The sequence below is a fragment of the Lytechinus variegatus genome, chromosome 7 (genome assembly GCF_018143015.1).
Source record: "Lytechinus variegatus isolate NC3 chromosome 7, Lvar_3.0, whole genome shotgun sequence".
Lineage (NCBI taxonomy): Eukaryota > Metazoa > Echinodermata > Echinoidea > Temnopleuroida > Toxopneustidae > Lytechinus > Lytechinus variegatus.
In genome coordinates this window covers 43,236,446-43,252,689 of record NC_054746.1, presented here as the reverse complement: position 1 = coordinate 43,252,689, position 16,244 = coordinate 43,236,446, and the positions used below count along the sequence as shown (strand labels likewise).

The window sequence follows — 16,244 nt, the reverse complement described above, 5'->3', positions numbered from 1 at the left end:
CCCAGGACTGCTTACGGATTAGGCGTAATATGAGTGATTAGGAGACCATTAAAAATAAACTTTACAATAATATTAGGGGTTTTTTAAAGGAAGTAGGATCACCCCAGCCCCGACGTCTGAATCGCATCAAGATATCATCAGTATGTGACAAGATGCCTTTCATTCATTCATTTTTCATTTATTTTATTTAAAATTTCCCCTTCTCCTTTGAGGTGAATATTTCTTGTTCACTGGTATAGAGACAGAAAATTGACATTAAAAAAATGCCAAAAGACTGTTTAAAATGTCCCGTTTCAGGTCAACAGGACTTTATCAAACTCAAATCTCAGCTCATGCTCGCAGGGACCCGCAGTAATATGACGACATACGGATTGAATTAATGGTAACAAAAATTGTTTTTATCATTTCTTTCATGATGATAATGATGATAACGTTCAGGGTAGCCACTTCAGTTGGGAAACTGCTCTACCAGCGGGCCCTGCTATAGGGGGGGGGGCAGTCAAATGTATTGCTGTACACACGCGTGGCAAAATTATTTCTAAACACCCCCTAAACGGGTTTTTCTCTGTGCAAAATAACCCCTTAAACAATATTTTCGCGGGAGTTATTTACACATTTTGGCCTCTAAACAAGTTGTCCCCAGAATATGACCCCGGGGAAAAGCTTGGGGGACATACCCTAAACACGTTTATCTAGCCTTAAAAAAGGGCTTTGGAAAAATATCCTTAATACGTTTGACCCTGCGATTGATCATTGACCAGTCTTTCAAAACAACCCTTTTTTTTAATCGGTGTTTATGATACGCGCGGCCCGCGTGCAAAACTGAAAAAACACCCCTATTTATTGATTTTTTTGGGGGGGGGGGTCACGCGTGTACAGCAATGTATTTGACTCCCCCCGGGTGCTTAACTAATAATATTGTTATCATCCCCATTACCCTTCTCCAATCTAAATGCCGAGCGCCTAACAGAAATGCGTAAGGTCCCATTCTTAATAGTCTTTGGTATGACTCGGCCGAGGATCGAACCATGAGGCGGGCGCTCTACCACTGAGCCCCCATGCTTTAATGAGACATATAAACCAATCCTGTTCACTAATGCACAATTTGATTAATATGGCCCGTTTTCAACTATATATAAATAAATAACATAAGATTTCTATTGTGTACGTGTCCACTTTGTTAGGTGCTCAAGGCGCTCCTATATTACCCCGGCTCATCTCGTCTACCGATTCCGGTGCTCATAGCTTTTTGAGGCATTACTTCCTGTCGGTACCCATTTACCTCACCTGGGTTAAGTGCAGTACAATGTGGGTAAATTTCTTGCAGAAAGAAAACACGCCATCCCTGGAAATCGAACCTACGTCCCTCAGATTGAAAGACGAGAGCCTTTACCAATATGCACGTCGCCCCTTATACCCCCCCCCCCCACAGTGAGATAAATAATTATTATCCTGCTCAGGAATTCATGCATGCTCAAAAATATCATTGTTTTCATGTCAGTGTATACCTATACAAATCATTTTTAAGCATTTATAGGCCTACATTTGAAAATATTAAATGCTGATATCTTTGAAATTTTTGGGCAGGAAATTCAGATTTGTATATAGGTCTAGAAAATTATATAAGTGTATATTCAAATTCAAATTCAATTAGGTTTTATTAAAAAATAATCATCAAAAAGTTCGAGGACTAACAATGTGAGTTTACATTTTAAAAAATACATAACAAAGAAATAAATACATAACATGCAGTGACCATTAAAGAAGAAAAAACATTATGTTTAAAATGCAGTAATAGTATAAAAAGAAATAGAATGAGAAGTTGCATGTAATAAGACAGATTTAATTTGTGTATACATATAAAAAAAAAAAAAAAAAAAAAACAGGTGAGGAGCAAGAAAGGGGAGCAAGAATGGCAAGAGTGAGCATGTGAAAAGGTGAGAATAGAGAGGGAGTGTAGCAAAAGATAAAGAGGGAAAAAAGTAATAAAGGAGAACAAGAAAACCCACAAGTAAACAATACATTGCAGATTAGAAATATAAGAATTAAGTGAAAAAAATATAATTACATAGCTCACGTTAGGCTGCCCGAGTGGGGTCTTGCGACGTCTGCCCTATACTTTTCGCTACATATAGACCCATAGGCCTACAAAAATATCCTTATAATCATGACACGGAATGCAAGTACATGTATGTCGGTATGTGGTCGAACTCTCCCCGCCTAACCGGTGGGTGGGGCAGGTTCGCCCTGCAGCGAACATTTTCTTTATGGCCCATTTTTGCCAAAACCGTATGCATGTCCTCGCCGAAAATAAGGTATTAGGATAGATAGACCTTTACACATCCTATAAAGCACGACATTCCTTCTAAAGAAATGACGATTCTAGAAGAGCGTGAAAAAGGGGTTGGCTCGCCCCGCTCTCCCCTATCGTATTAAGGTTCTTGAAAGAAGCAGACAATGATTATTAACAGTCCTTTAAAACCATTATAATAAGAAACCCGTCGACCAGTCCCAATTGGTTCTTGATGGTGTAAACTTAAAGTGAAAGTCCACCCCAACCTAAAGTGGATTTGAATAAAAAGAGAAAAATCCAACTAGCATAAAACTGAAAACTTCATCAAAATCGGATCAAAAATAAGAAAGTTATGACAATTTTAAGTTTCGCTTAATTTCACAAAATAGTTATAGTCGGTATGCAAATGATGGAACTGATGACATCACACACTCACTATTTCTTTTGTATTTTATTATATGAAATATTAAATATTCTAATTGTCTCCTCATTGTGAAACAAAGTTTTATTTCACCCTGAACATGTGGGATTACCATTGTTTAACATTTTATGTTTCAGTCAAGTTGGTATTTATTGTCAAATCTGTAAAAATTGAGATATTGTATGATTCAAACAATAAAAAACAAAAGAAATGGTGAGTGAGGGATATCATCGATTCTCTTATTTGCATGATGTGACTAAATTGTGCATATATACGGTAACTATTTTGTGAAAAATACGCGAAACTTTAAAATGTCATAACTTTCTTATTTCATATACTTTCTTATTTCATATACTGGGCGTTGTGGCGTGCGCCTGTAATCCAAGCTGTGGGGAAGTTACAAATTGATGCAGAGGTTCGAGCCCTGGTCACGTCTTTCGGATGGTGACGTTAAAGGTCGGTCCCAGACGTAAATAATCATATCTGATTGATACACGTCTGACAAAACTCAAATACATACATACATTCATATACGATCGTGATGAAATTTTCAGCATTATGCTTGTCTGATTTTTCCAATTTTTCTCTAGCGATTCAAATCAAAAAAGTTTTTCTGAGGTGGACTTGACCTTAAAGAATGTGGGTAATCATCAAGACCGTGCAAAATTTGTTGCTTTCTCCACACCATAACAAAAACAAATGTTGTGTAAAGAAAATTATTGGGTTCTTTAAGGAACCTTAATAAGAATCCCATAAGAATAAAACAAGAGCTTCAAAATTCGGGAAAGAGTGTAGCCAAAGAAAACTTGCTTAATTGCAAAATTTCTCTAAAATGAGGGTTGGGGAATTCTGTGCATGAACACAATGTCAAATTCGCGATTATTTCTCAATATGGGCCCGTAGATATACCAATGTTGTCATTCTGCCTTGGGTCGGGGGAGGGGGTAATAAACCCCAACCAGGATCGGACTCTGCCGAGAGGGGCGTGTAGACCAAGACCAAACTGCTTGAATTAGCCGCCGCCCGTGCATATTATGGCCAGCAGCAGCGCCACCGTGCGCCGTTCACATCCGGGATTCTGTTCAGCTTCCAAAAACATGGCGACTGCAGAAGGAGGAGGAAAAGACGAGGTGAAAACACAATTCACCACTCGAGAGGGGACTTATAAACTCATGACCTTGTCTGAGTATTCCAGACCTACCAGGCAACCGTACAGTGTCCAGTGCTGCCATCCCGTAAAAGTGTCATTTACCAGTATCAATGAGACTGGGGTGTGTAATGACAAGATATGTTTCAACGTTGGTCGAGAGCTATACTTTTATCCATACAAGGGAGTACGGAAGGTAAGTGGATGAAGCAGAGGGGAATCCGAGCGAGTGCGGTCGCGAATGGCAGAATTCGCAGAAGCAAGGCCTTATATAATGTTAGACAAGAATGTTGGAGACCTTTTCTTGATTACCATGAAATAAGAACACCAGCATTCACATTGCTGATAAGCGCATATAAAATCAAGACTAAACTTAACATGCAGGCCTAGTTTTTGCCAGTATGGTACTTTGGTAAATCTACATGTATACTCTATACTATGCAAGAAATGAACTGAATAAGAAATAATCACCTTTTCTGGGATTTAAATAATTTCTGACATTTGACTCGTCCCCACCAGAGCCAGGCATGTGAGTTTATGATATAAACATGGCCAACATGGCTGGCTAAAAAAGGGTGAATGAAAAAAAATGCCCCCAAAACAACAAAATCAGAAAAAGAAAGGTGATAGTCTACTAGTTTGTAGAGTTTTTTTAATGGAAGTTTATTGTAATGCAGGACATTGCATTGGAAACATCGATTCCGTTAAATTTAGTGTGATCTAATTGATGTGAGATTTGGATGGAAATACACACAAATTGTGTATCAATCACAGGGTTGGCATATTTTAAACGGGTGTTTTAAAACGTTAACTTTTCAAACACGTTTTGAATTGCCCTTTTTTAGAAACCAAAATATTTTCAAACATTGCATAGACTTACATGTATGCGTTGTAAATTTGCATGGATGAGATTTTAGATGTCTTTTTAATACTTTTATTTCTTAAGTTGTGTATTATTTTCTCTAACTAAAACTGTTTCTCAAAACCACTCTTTCAATCCTCTTTCTATTTCTCCCTTTGCCATTGCTTTGTCATGTTCCTTTTCTCCCTGTTTATTGTACACATCAATCCATCAGAATATACTCATTTTAACAAACATCTTAGTGTTGTGCTCACTTTTGGACAGAGAAAGATACACTATTTAAAATAAGCTAAATACATGTACAGTCATGGACATAGTCTTGTTGCAGGTACTTCTGATGAATTAAACACTTTCTAACTTTACTAAAAATCCTCTTATCTTTGATAAATAATGTTTCAAATTATTTCTCATTATTCAAATATTATTAATGATACAACATTTAATCTAACCTTAGAACAGTGACACATGACTTTACGCAATAAACAAAAATATATGCAATAAACATGCAGGACAGTGCAATACCGTATTTTATCAATCTCCTTAACTTGTGAAGTACATATTTCATTATAATTTCATTTTGTATACTGGATTTTTCTTAACGTGCCATTAGTTTTATCATTAGTACATTTTTGTTTTATGCTACATGTACTACATACATTTCAGGTTTTTTGGTTGCAGTATGTGTATGATAGTTTTACTTGAAATAAATAAACCATTCAATGAAATGAATAATGCCACATAGGTCTATTGTCAGCTGGACAAAAGTCATGTCGCAATTTACAAATCATTCAGACTGAATCAACAAACTACATTTCTGACATCATATCAACATCAAACTGACTGCAACACCAGGAATTAACACTAAAGCATCTGCTGTGACTTCCTTTTGGCCTTGATAACAGTCTGCCATATATCTTAGGAGGGAGTCATACAGTTGTTTGATGTGGGTTTCAAGAATGGCATGGCATTAAAGACAGCCTCACAAGTGTTCCAGAATGCCTCTACATTTATTGGCTTCGTTTTACATGTGTTCTCCTTCATTCTGCTCAATAATGTTCATGTCTGGAGACTGTGCTGGCCAATTTTCATGATATATGATCTTCTTGAGCTTAAGAAATTTCTTGGTGGAAGCTGAAGGGTGAGAAGGAGCTCTGTTCTGCTGGAAAATCTGCCCTTTCTTGTAGGTGGGAATGTAGCTGGAGATCAGAATCTGTTGATACTTCATGCCGTCTGTTCCAATCTACTCTGCAGATCATTCTTACACCACCATATCTGATGTAGCCCCACACCATTCTTTTCCCACCTCTAAATTTAACAGTCTTCTGGGGTGTACATGTACCTCGGATCTAGACAGGTGCCACTCGTCTACATCAGATGTCACCCTTCAGCTTCCACTAAGTGTTGCACAAGCATCATGATATTTTTTATAGACTCTGACTGTAAAACTGACATTGTATCCTGAGGTGCACACAAAAGTAGGTGAAACTTTGTGCTTTGTTCTTTTAATTTGAACAGTTTAAGATAATCAGTTAGCAAACCTTAACCCTAACAGTCTGAGGGAACCATAATGGCTCTCTCAAAAATTTCTATGATAAATTCATAACTTGACAGGGCTACATCGTATTGTTCAAGATTATTTTTGGGATGCATGCATGGGTACGTGGTAATAATATTACACAACAAGTCCATGTCAGACCCCAAATTACTCAAAAACATAATTTCATGTATAAATCCAGTGTGAATTCTTACCATAATTTTTATCTCTAAATTATGTAACATTTTTGTACTTGTTGTTAATGATTGGAAAATTATTGCCAATAGATTTTAATACAAAAAAAAGGAAAAACACTACATAAGAAATATAAAGAAGGTAAAGGTTTTTAACATGTATTTGATCAGAATTCCTCAATTAAAAACAAGCATTTGGAGAGCTTTATTTATAGATTTAAGCCTAACTTGTTGGCCCTACCCCCTGGATTAACAAGACTCAAAATACCTCTGGACTTCATGTACAGGTATGAGGAATAAAATGTCAACTTTAGTGTTCTTTTTTATTGAAGCATTCAATTTACATGATTTATTAATCTTTGGGAAATATGAACTTTTCTGTTGGAAATTCAGTAAAAAAAAGTTGTAGTCACCTCTTACTTAGGTGCATGTACTCCAAATATGTATTTAAAACCTCAAGAGCTTAAACCAGTACTGTATAGTTTAATTGATTTACAGAAAATTGCATCATTTGTTGAAAAAGAAAGGTTTTAAAATGTTTAAAAGCACAATTAAAAAAGGTTGTTTATTATGAAAAACATTTTTATTGCAACCCTGATCAATCATAAGGAGCCAGAATACATTGGACAGTGAAAATTATTATGCAAGCATACTCTCCAAGTAGGTCTATAAGGTGATTTATGTGATTAATCATCAACCTTTCATCTGATCTTCAACTTTGATTCAGAGTGCATATCGATTTTATTAGATCATTGAGGTATCCAAACTATCCATGATCAGAAACCGTGCCACCATTATTCACTTTTATCATTCTCACAAAGCAATCGATCATCCTTGCTTCCTAAATTGAATCAACATGTAATAATGATGATGAGAAATCAGTCATGTTGATTCTGACATTGAATCATAATTCAGATTTAGAATATACATTCCCTTCATCTCCTTAAAAAGATAGAACATTAATTTCTGTCTTACTTATAGATTTGTCATAGGATTCATAGAATATAAATTTCATGAAAAAACTGAGGTGAAAAAATTATTATGTAGATTATGATTACTATTCTTTTCATCCCAAAATACGTGAGTCACATCCATGCTATTGAAGTGCCCAGCAGGTTATGAAGCTTTAAGAACATCATTAGCCACACACGCCTGCAGCAATTATATACCAATTGAGGAGTTTGCCTGCAGTAACAGGAAGAAGAAGAAGAACATAAAATATTTATCTTAAAATACTTTTAGATGATTTGAAGCATTTCCTAAAGAGTTTCAAGGTGCCATTATGACATGTCTTCATGTTACAAAAGTTCTTGTTATCTTTATCTTATGAAGTACAATGTACATGTATGGCATGTCATTTTAGTGCATGTACATGTATGAAAAACACAACAGTGGTAACCTTGCCCCATGTCTGCAAATTTTGCACAAGTATTCAGAGGTTATTAGAGACGTCTAGCAGAAAATGGATGAAATTTATGATGATAGTTATGATTCTTTTCTGATTATCTAATGAATATATGTCTATAGATCTTTCAAAGTATAGCTGCAGAGAACAAACTCAAATTTTAGACAGCAACATAAACTCACAGGCCTAAAAGGCTTCAAACTAAAAATATGCTTAAAAAGGGCAATCTGAATTACAACTTAAAAAAAAAACCTGCAGAGAGGGAAAATTCAACATACATGTATATCCATCAAGTCTTGCTTGTGAGGCTACATGTACATGAGAATTGTTCAATACCACTCATATACATATTTTGTCAGTATTAAGTGGGCCTGTGATGTACAATGTAATGTATGCAACCACTGCAATAATTTTTTTTCTTCAGATTTTCTGAATATCAATATTCTGTTACTGTCTCCGTATTCACAAATTAGAAATTGTACAAATGCTAGGTTTCCCGTTAAATTTCACACTGTGTGTGTGTCACTGTTCTCTTCTTATAGCAAAATAGATTTTAAGGAATTTGAGATTTTGTCATGAAAACTGAAAATTGATGGGCATGCTCCATCTGAACATGAATTTAAGAAAACTTGCATGCATGAACATTCATTTTGTAATCTTGCTTGTTTTTCATGTAGGCAAGCATTCAGTCTGTACATGTACAGCATTCATTGGAGCAAATCATTTCTTTAAAAATGTTATCTAACCATTTTCAATTCTAATGATTTGTATTTTCAGGCAGCTGATTTGACCAAGCCTTTAGATAAGAGGACATACAAGGGAGGGACACTACCAACATGTCATGATTTCAACCAGCTTACTGCCAATGCTAAGGGTGTATCTGTTATAGTAGGCTTCTCAGCTGGCCAAGTTCAACTTATTGATCCCATCAGAAAAGATATTAGCAGGATATACAATGAAGAGGCAAGTCTTCTCTTGTTTTGTGTTCTAATATTAACGGTGTTTAGGTTTTAGACTTGACATTAAGCATTGACGTAATAGCTTCAGAAATAGATGTCAGACCACCATTATAATGCTGTTTTTGTAAGTGTCGGTGACCTGATTGTAGAATTTGAATTTCTTAATCTATATTTTGCATGTGTTTTCCTATTCAATGAAGAGAGAACAATCTGTCAGCTGGAGCATGATACTTTGAATTCATTTTAGCTACTTATGTGTAGTATGTAATGTTACAGCCTATAAATGTACATGTAGTTGGGAATAAACCCTACTTAGAGGGAATATGCATTCTTCCTCTGTTTTATTGTATGAAGAAACAAAACTGCTTATCTTATTTTCGTCATTTGTCATCAGACCCACATGCACATGTAGGAGGTACATGTAGATTCCCTTTTCACAATATATTCTTTTAAAGTGAATTGCTGAACAAGATACCCCTGAAACTGATATTTAAGTACATGTACACATTGTACTCAAGCAACAAACTAAATAAGTAAAGAAATCCCTGTGGTATTCTGACTTCAAATAGACAAATATTGCATGTTTAGGCGTGTCAAGGTTGATGTGATTTTGATACTCGTCATAGTCCTTAAAACTAATTCCCTGAATTTTCTCTTTGTTTCTTTTTTAATCATTGTCATTTTCAGAGAATGATCGACAAAAGCAAAGTAATGTGCCTAAAGTGGGTTCCTGGAACTGAGCACATGTTCATTGCATCACATCAGAGTGGATTTATGTATGTATACAATGAGACTGTAGTACCAGTGAATACACCTCCTCACTACCAGCTTGTAAAGCAGGGAGAAGGATATGCTGTCTTCACATGTAAGAGTAAAATGCCAAGGAACCCCGTCTACAGATGGGCAGTTGGTGAAGGTTCTGCCAATGAGTTTGCCTTTTCTCCAGATGCTAATTATTTAGCATGTGTTTCGCAGGATGGTTTCCTCCGCGTGTTCAACTATGACACAATGGAACTCCATGGGATGATGAAGAGTTACTTTGGTGGCTTGATATGTGTTTGTTGGAGTCCTGATGGAAAGTACATTGTAGTAGGTGGAGAGGATGATCTTGTTACTGTATGGTCATTCTTTGAACAAAGGGTCATAGCGAGGGGAAGGGGTCATAGTTCTTGGGTGAGTGTAGTGACCTTTGATCACTATACGACAGGGATGATGAATGTGGATGGCACAGACTTTGGTAGCGATGATGACTTTGGTTCTCAGAATAATGACATGAGTAATAACAGGGAACGTTCATTCAGCAACTACTCAAGAAACTCTATACGCAGTACAAGTGACCTCCCTCCACCACACCTATACAGGTTTGGCTCTATCGGTCAAGATACTCAGTTGTGCCTATGGGAACTTACAGAGGACATGATCCAACAGTTCCAACCCCCTGCAAGAACTCGCACCAACACTCAGCTGTCTGCATCCCATTGCAATAACATCTCACACAAAAGCAATGCCAGCTCTAACCATCCTGATGGAACCCACTCAAAGTTCTCTACTCTTTCATTGTCGGACAAGCACAAGGAGAAGAACAAGAAGGACAGTGTATCAAGTAAGAGTAGCGTGCATTCACATTTGAATAAGATGCACCTGAGGATCTTTGAGGAAGCATCAAAAGCTATTGGTACTCAGCTATGTCCAAGGTTGGATGAAGTTCTCACATTAGAACCAATTGTGGCTAAAAAGGTTGCACATGAGAGACTCACTTCATTGCTCTTCAGAGAAGACTGTCTTGTAACAGCGTGTCAAGAAGGGTTTGTCAGTACATGGGCTAGGCCAGGGAAAGTGGTAAGTATTTTTTAGAAAGTCATTTTTACATCTGTTGGCAAATCTTTTCTAAAAAGTTTGGTTATCAGACATTTTGCCTCTGCAATAAGACGTAAGGTGAAGGTTGGGTTTTGGTACGGTTGAACATTTATTTTATGTAGATTTTCTATCGGAACAGTTTGTTGCCAGAGCAAATATTGTATGAGCCATACTATGTGAGCAAAACAAATAGTCTTTGTCATTTTGTTCCTTTCCCTTTGGCTCGAGCCTAATCAATGTATAATTGTTGTTGAATTAAAAAAAAAAACAAGGACAAAAGTTGCAAACATGGATCAATGCCTTTCTAATACAAGTTAAAATATTCAGTAGAGTGCATGCAAACAATTACAAGTGCTGTAAGATACTCAAAAACATATGATATAGAAGGAGGATGAGACTCTGGGGTAACAACTTCCATGAAAGGAGAAAATGGAAAGAAATAACCCTCCTTTTGTAAATGAGAAATGAGATTCTCAAATTCACCCATGCAAAGATTTTATAGGCGAACAAATGTACCTACAGAGCTACAAAATCTCATGAAACTTTTCATGGAAAACTTATATTGGAAGATTATAAGAGAACTTTTCATTTGAAATGTACATGTAGCTCTGTTTTTTTTTGTAGGGAGGAATTGCATGCCAACCTCACTTTTTCCTTCTTACTCCCTTACTCTGAAACTTCAGTCAGTTTTCATCATGAGCTTAATCTTTATTAGTTTATTTTATCTGTACTGCAGTCACATTTGCACCTCAAATACAGGCTATCATGTATAATTTTTGGTTAAATATTACTCTTAAGATAATAGTACATTCTCATATAATATTTCTATTCTGTTTCCATGTTGCTCCTTCATTCCCTGCATTGCCACCCTTTGTATCATCCCCTTTCTTCCTCCCTTGTAAATGCTTTACTTTCCCCAATTACTTAAAATTTCTCCCACTCTACCCTATCTATTCACTTATTGACCCCTGTTTTTTTATTCCACTTATTCCCTTCATTTCTCTGTTTGCTTCATGTACCTTTACATTTATTTATCCCTTATTATATTTCCCTCAACCCTCTCCCCTCCCTCTTTTTACTACTTCCACCCATACCTTTCATTCTATTCATCCTCTATTTCTCCCTTCTCTATTTTTTCTATATGTATACTTCATCTCCCCATTTTTTTTCACTCTTTTTTTCTATTTATCTATCCACCTCATCATCTATATTATCCTTTATTTACATGTATCTCCTTGTTGCTCTATTCCACCCATCACTTTCATCATCCTTCAACAACATTACCTTCCTTCAATATTTGCCTTGGTCATATACTGTATCATGTGGAACATTGCTTCTATTATTCCACATTTTGATAATTATCATTGTTTGATTTATACCCTTTTATTCATTCTCATCCATTCCCTGTTCTCTATCTCAATTTCCCCCTCTTTGATTTTTTTTCTTCCAAATATCCCCCTCCTTGATTTCTTTTAAAATGTACCTCTGTCACCCCACTCCTATATTTTTTCTTTCCGTTCTTCATCCCCTTTGTCCATCCGTTTTGTCCCCTCCGTCTTGCACCACAGGGTCTGAGTGGTACTTCAAGAGAGTTATTGTCACGGTGAATGTTTCGTCATTGTCAGTCAGTCAGTCATTGCCTGAGCCTAGTTCAAACCAGTTAGTGCTTGCTTTATTTACCTCTTCATGGCTTCATGTTATCATGTTATTATTTTGTGCCTGTTCTTATGTTAAGTAGTAAAAAGATATAATGATTGTGAAAAAGAAGAATAATTGGATGGTGAATGATTGAAGAAAAAATTGGACAGGGTAAATTTTGGATGTTTGATGTCCTAGATCACTTATTTTCAAAATTTAAAGCACCCTCAGTTTTCCTTTTAAAGGTTGTATGCCCGGGGAGGGGGGGGGCAGTCAAATATAATGCTTTACACATGTGAGTTTTTCTCTGTGTTCAAAATAACCCCCTAAACAAGTTTTTCACGGGCTTAATTTACACATTTTGGCTCCTAAACAATTTGTCGGCAGAATATTACCCCTAAATAATTTTTTTTTGTACTTGCTAACAATAAGCTTAAAGAGACAAAACTAAATTCATGGGTACATGCCCCCAGTGCAGTTAAATTAGACACCACACTTTTCAGAAACAAGGAGAAAAAAAAAAAGGGATAAAGCTTGGGGAAAAAACGTACCATAAATACATTTGACCCCGCAATTTACAATATGACCAGTCTTTCAAAACCACCCTTTTTTCTGAAAATCTGTGTTTTTGATACCCTTTACGAGTGCATGCGCGACCCGCGCCCAAAACTGAAAAAATACCCGTCAATGCATTTTTTGGTCATGTGTGTACAGCAATATATTTGACAGGCCCCCCTGGGGTTCTGTGCATTAGAAGCGAAGGTCCCCTTTCAAAGGTTTCACCAATATTTTGCTATGATATGATGGTATCACTTTTTGAAAATTTATTTTCAGTTTACTATTTCTTTAACCATGGTTTTTCATTTCAATTTTCACTTCATTTTCATTAATATAAAAAATGACAACAATAATTAAAGAGGTTATCAGAGAGAAATAATTTCAAAAGAAAAAAACAATTACCAAACGATACAAATGGATGTTAATAAGTGGAATACATGGTTCACTATTCTTGGAGCTCATTATGGGAATTTTTAAACAAAGATGGTTCCTACTTTTGTCGGTTCAAAACTTTTCTTAGCATGTACTGTAGTAGCCTTTCAATAAATCTTCTGAAAGGGAGCCATCTATCTACTGGTAGGTAATTGCACACTTCTGCACCATCTCCATGAATATGTGACATCATTCTCCAGTTCACACAATTAAGTGAATCATTTTCATGTAACTGCAGTGAGAAGTAAGATTTTGTACACACGCTCAAGTGACCTTTGACCATGCAATGACTTTGGCCCATTTTGTCCTAGATTTATATGTAATGCTGAAAACCTTTCAGTTATTTCCTGCCTGTTGCTTCTAAAAGCAGTTCTGCATTAGTGCAAACTAACTCTGATCTGACCATTTCAGCAATTCAAAATTGTAATGATATACATGTAAGTCTTGTAAATACTTATGAATAAACAAATTTTCAAAAGTATAGTTGTGAATGCTATCCCATATATTATCAATGTTAGATTAGATATACAATATTAGGTACATGTACAAGTGTTGATGTGTGATCATGATTTTATTTATCTCACAATGAATGAACTAAAGTTGTTTGAAATGTGTTGTCTTTTCACATATACATTTCCAAAAATTAATGCAGACTTTGATGATTTTGAAATTCCAGTACATGTATTATATTGATTTAAACAGTTTTAACCTGAATCCCCCCTCCTCTTTCCTTATTTCTCTTCTCCAGGGAATGACTCAGCAAGTAACAATGGGAGGCACAGTGGTATGAAATCGGCACCTTGGTTCAAAGCTTTGTCAGACCTGCATCTACTGCTCTTATTCTTCTATTACTGTACTACTTATGTGTAAGGCAATATCTGTGATCTGTCCTGGTGATCATGTAGATTAATGTGTGTACCTCCTGGGTGAATCTATTATTCACTTGCTGTCCTTATTGCCACTGCAGATTGTTGAACAAATATATTGAAGTCATATTTGACTTTGACCTATGCTATTTCATAGAGTGAAAAAGCCCCCCTTAATTGTTTTTAATTTTATAATAAGAATGATAACCCCTAAAATGAGTTGCTAAATGTTGTCATAGCTTGTGTTTGTGTTTTCTATCAGGTAAAAATCAGGCTTTTCTTATCCTAATATGATTTGTATCCTCTGTAATTATTGCTGATTTAAAGCACAAGCAGGTGTATTCACAATTGGCATTTCTCAAAAAGGAACGGTTTGTCGGTAATCATAAATGGATAATCAATTCTAAACACATTATTGTAAATGCATTTTTGATTTGATCAATCGTGCAACATAAAGACAAAAATCTCATTAAAAAAAACAAGAGCATGAACTTTCCCTCTACTCCTAATATAAACAACAAAAATTGAAAGTATTTACCTAGTATCTGAAATGAACTGTGATTATAAAATGAGATTGTAGTATTTTTAGTTGTAAATATCTGGAGCATGGAATGCAGAAGAGCGCCATCATTTAGCATGAGCCTGAAACAACAAAGTATCAACAGTACTACATGGAATGGAACTGCGCTTATGCAAGCACACACGTACATGCTTATACATCCTTCTAACTGAGGCAGGTTACCAACAGGCAAAGTCATGTCTTCCCTGTAGAAATCGTGCAGGCTTCTTTCCATTTCTAATCCTCCCAATCATAATTGATAGAACAATGTGGAAAGCTACAGTGAAAGGTGCATTTGAAATTCCAAGACACTATTTGTTTTCCTGCTTGTTATGTTTTGTGAATATGAGGATGAGCAGGATGCCATTTCACGAAAGTTGTCAGCACTGATAAATTGACTTTCTCCGACAGTTCCTATAGTAACAGTCAGAGGCTAGAGCCTTTCAGCCAATCAAAACCAAGGATTTAAGTAAAGTGTCAGCACTGACAATTTAGTCGGTGCTGACTACTTTCATGAAATGCCCCCCCCCTGGTGTATATTCTTGCAAGATTTCTTAACAAAAGATGTGGTTTTGACTTTTGATAAGATGCATAATAGCCATCCCTATTGAATTCTACAGATGAATTAAAGTTCAGAAAATATTCTGTTTTGCAAAAACGTGGTATGGCTGCATTGTCAACATTAAAGAAGATGAATAACTTTATCTGTGTTAGATTATTATGATTTTATTGGTTCTTATGTAATGAAACTTAAAACATAAAAGTTGCCAAATATGTGTGATGTGACAAGATTTTAGGCCTTAACTTTAAGGCTAACTATCATTATACTGTAGGTCAACTATTACTGTTGTAAATATCCAATCAAAGAGTAAAATTTTCCTATTATATTTTAGATATGGGATTTATCAAATTTAAGAACTTCCTGATTCATGATTTTTTTTACATTTATTGTAAGTAGTTAAAAAATACAAAATTTACCAGTAATTTCCAAAGGTTTTTTTTCTTTTTCTATAAAGCTTGTACATGTACATAAGGATTTACTAATATTACATATCATGTCCCAGAATTTCAAGTCAAAATTTTGAAATAGAGACAGTGCGATGGATCTTTTACCCAATTTTCATAGTATTTGTAGAACATGGTTAAATCTAATTTTAGCTTTTGTTTAAAGAGTTTTAAATACTGATGAATCTTGAGATATTTCTGTATCAGAAAATGAATGGGATGGATGTTATCTCAGTTTTAATGAGTTTACTTCTTGGTATCTTCAAGCTCCTATTAGAATTCTATCATGATTATTGGTCCATCTCTTGGGTACACCGTTTCCCATGCTATCCAATTATGGCAAATTCAAAGTCTGTAGGTAAAAGATAAAGACCTTTTAATAGCTATAATGGTTCACATGGACTAAAGTACCTCTGTGAAAAGTATGGTGAAAATTACACTGACTTCATTTTAACTGCAGAACATCCTTAAAATGATAATTCAATCTCACTTGTTTATTGAACATTCCATTAAG

At 35.6% G+C, this 16,244-nt stretch overlaps 1 protein-coding gene across 2 annotated transcripts; it reads left to right on the top strand.

The window, feature by feature from the left end:
• Positions 1-3,770: 3,770 nt before the first annotated feature.
• On the top strand, positions 3,771-15,368 carry LOC121419385 (WD repeat-containing protein 20-like). Of its 2 annotated transcripts, XR_005970587.1 has the most exons (5): positions 3,771-4,057; positions 8,634-8,819; positions 9,503-10,654; positions 12,241-12,331; positions 14,049-15,368. XR_005970587.1 is itself a non-coding variant. In XM_041613839.1 (4 exons), the coding sequence occupies exons 1-4, from the start codon at positions 3,812-3,814 to the stop codon at positions 14,088-14,090; spliced, it is 1,626 nt and encodes a 541-aa protein (XP_041469773.1). In that variant the 5' UTR covers positions 3,771-3,811; the 3' UTR covers positions 14,091-15,368. The 2 variants fall into 2 exon arrangements, 1 of the variants encoding a protein (XP_041469773.1); XM_041613839.1 differs by lacking the exon at positions 12,241-12,331.
• The last annotated feature ends 876 nt before the right edge of the window (positions 15,369-16,244 follow it).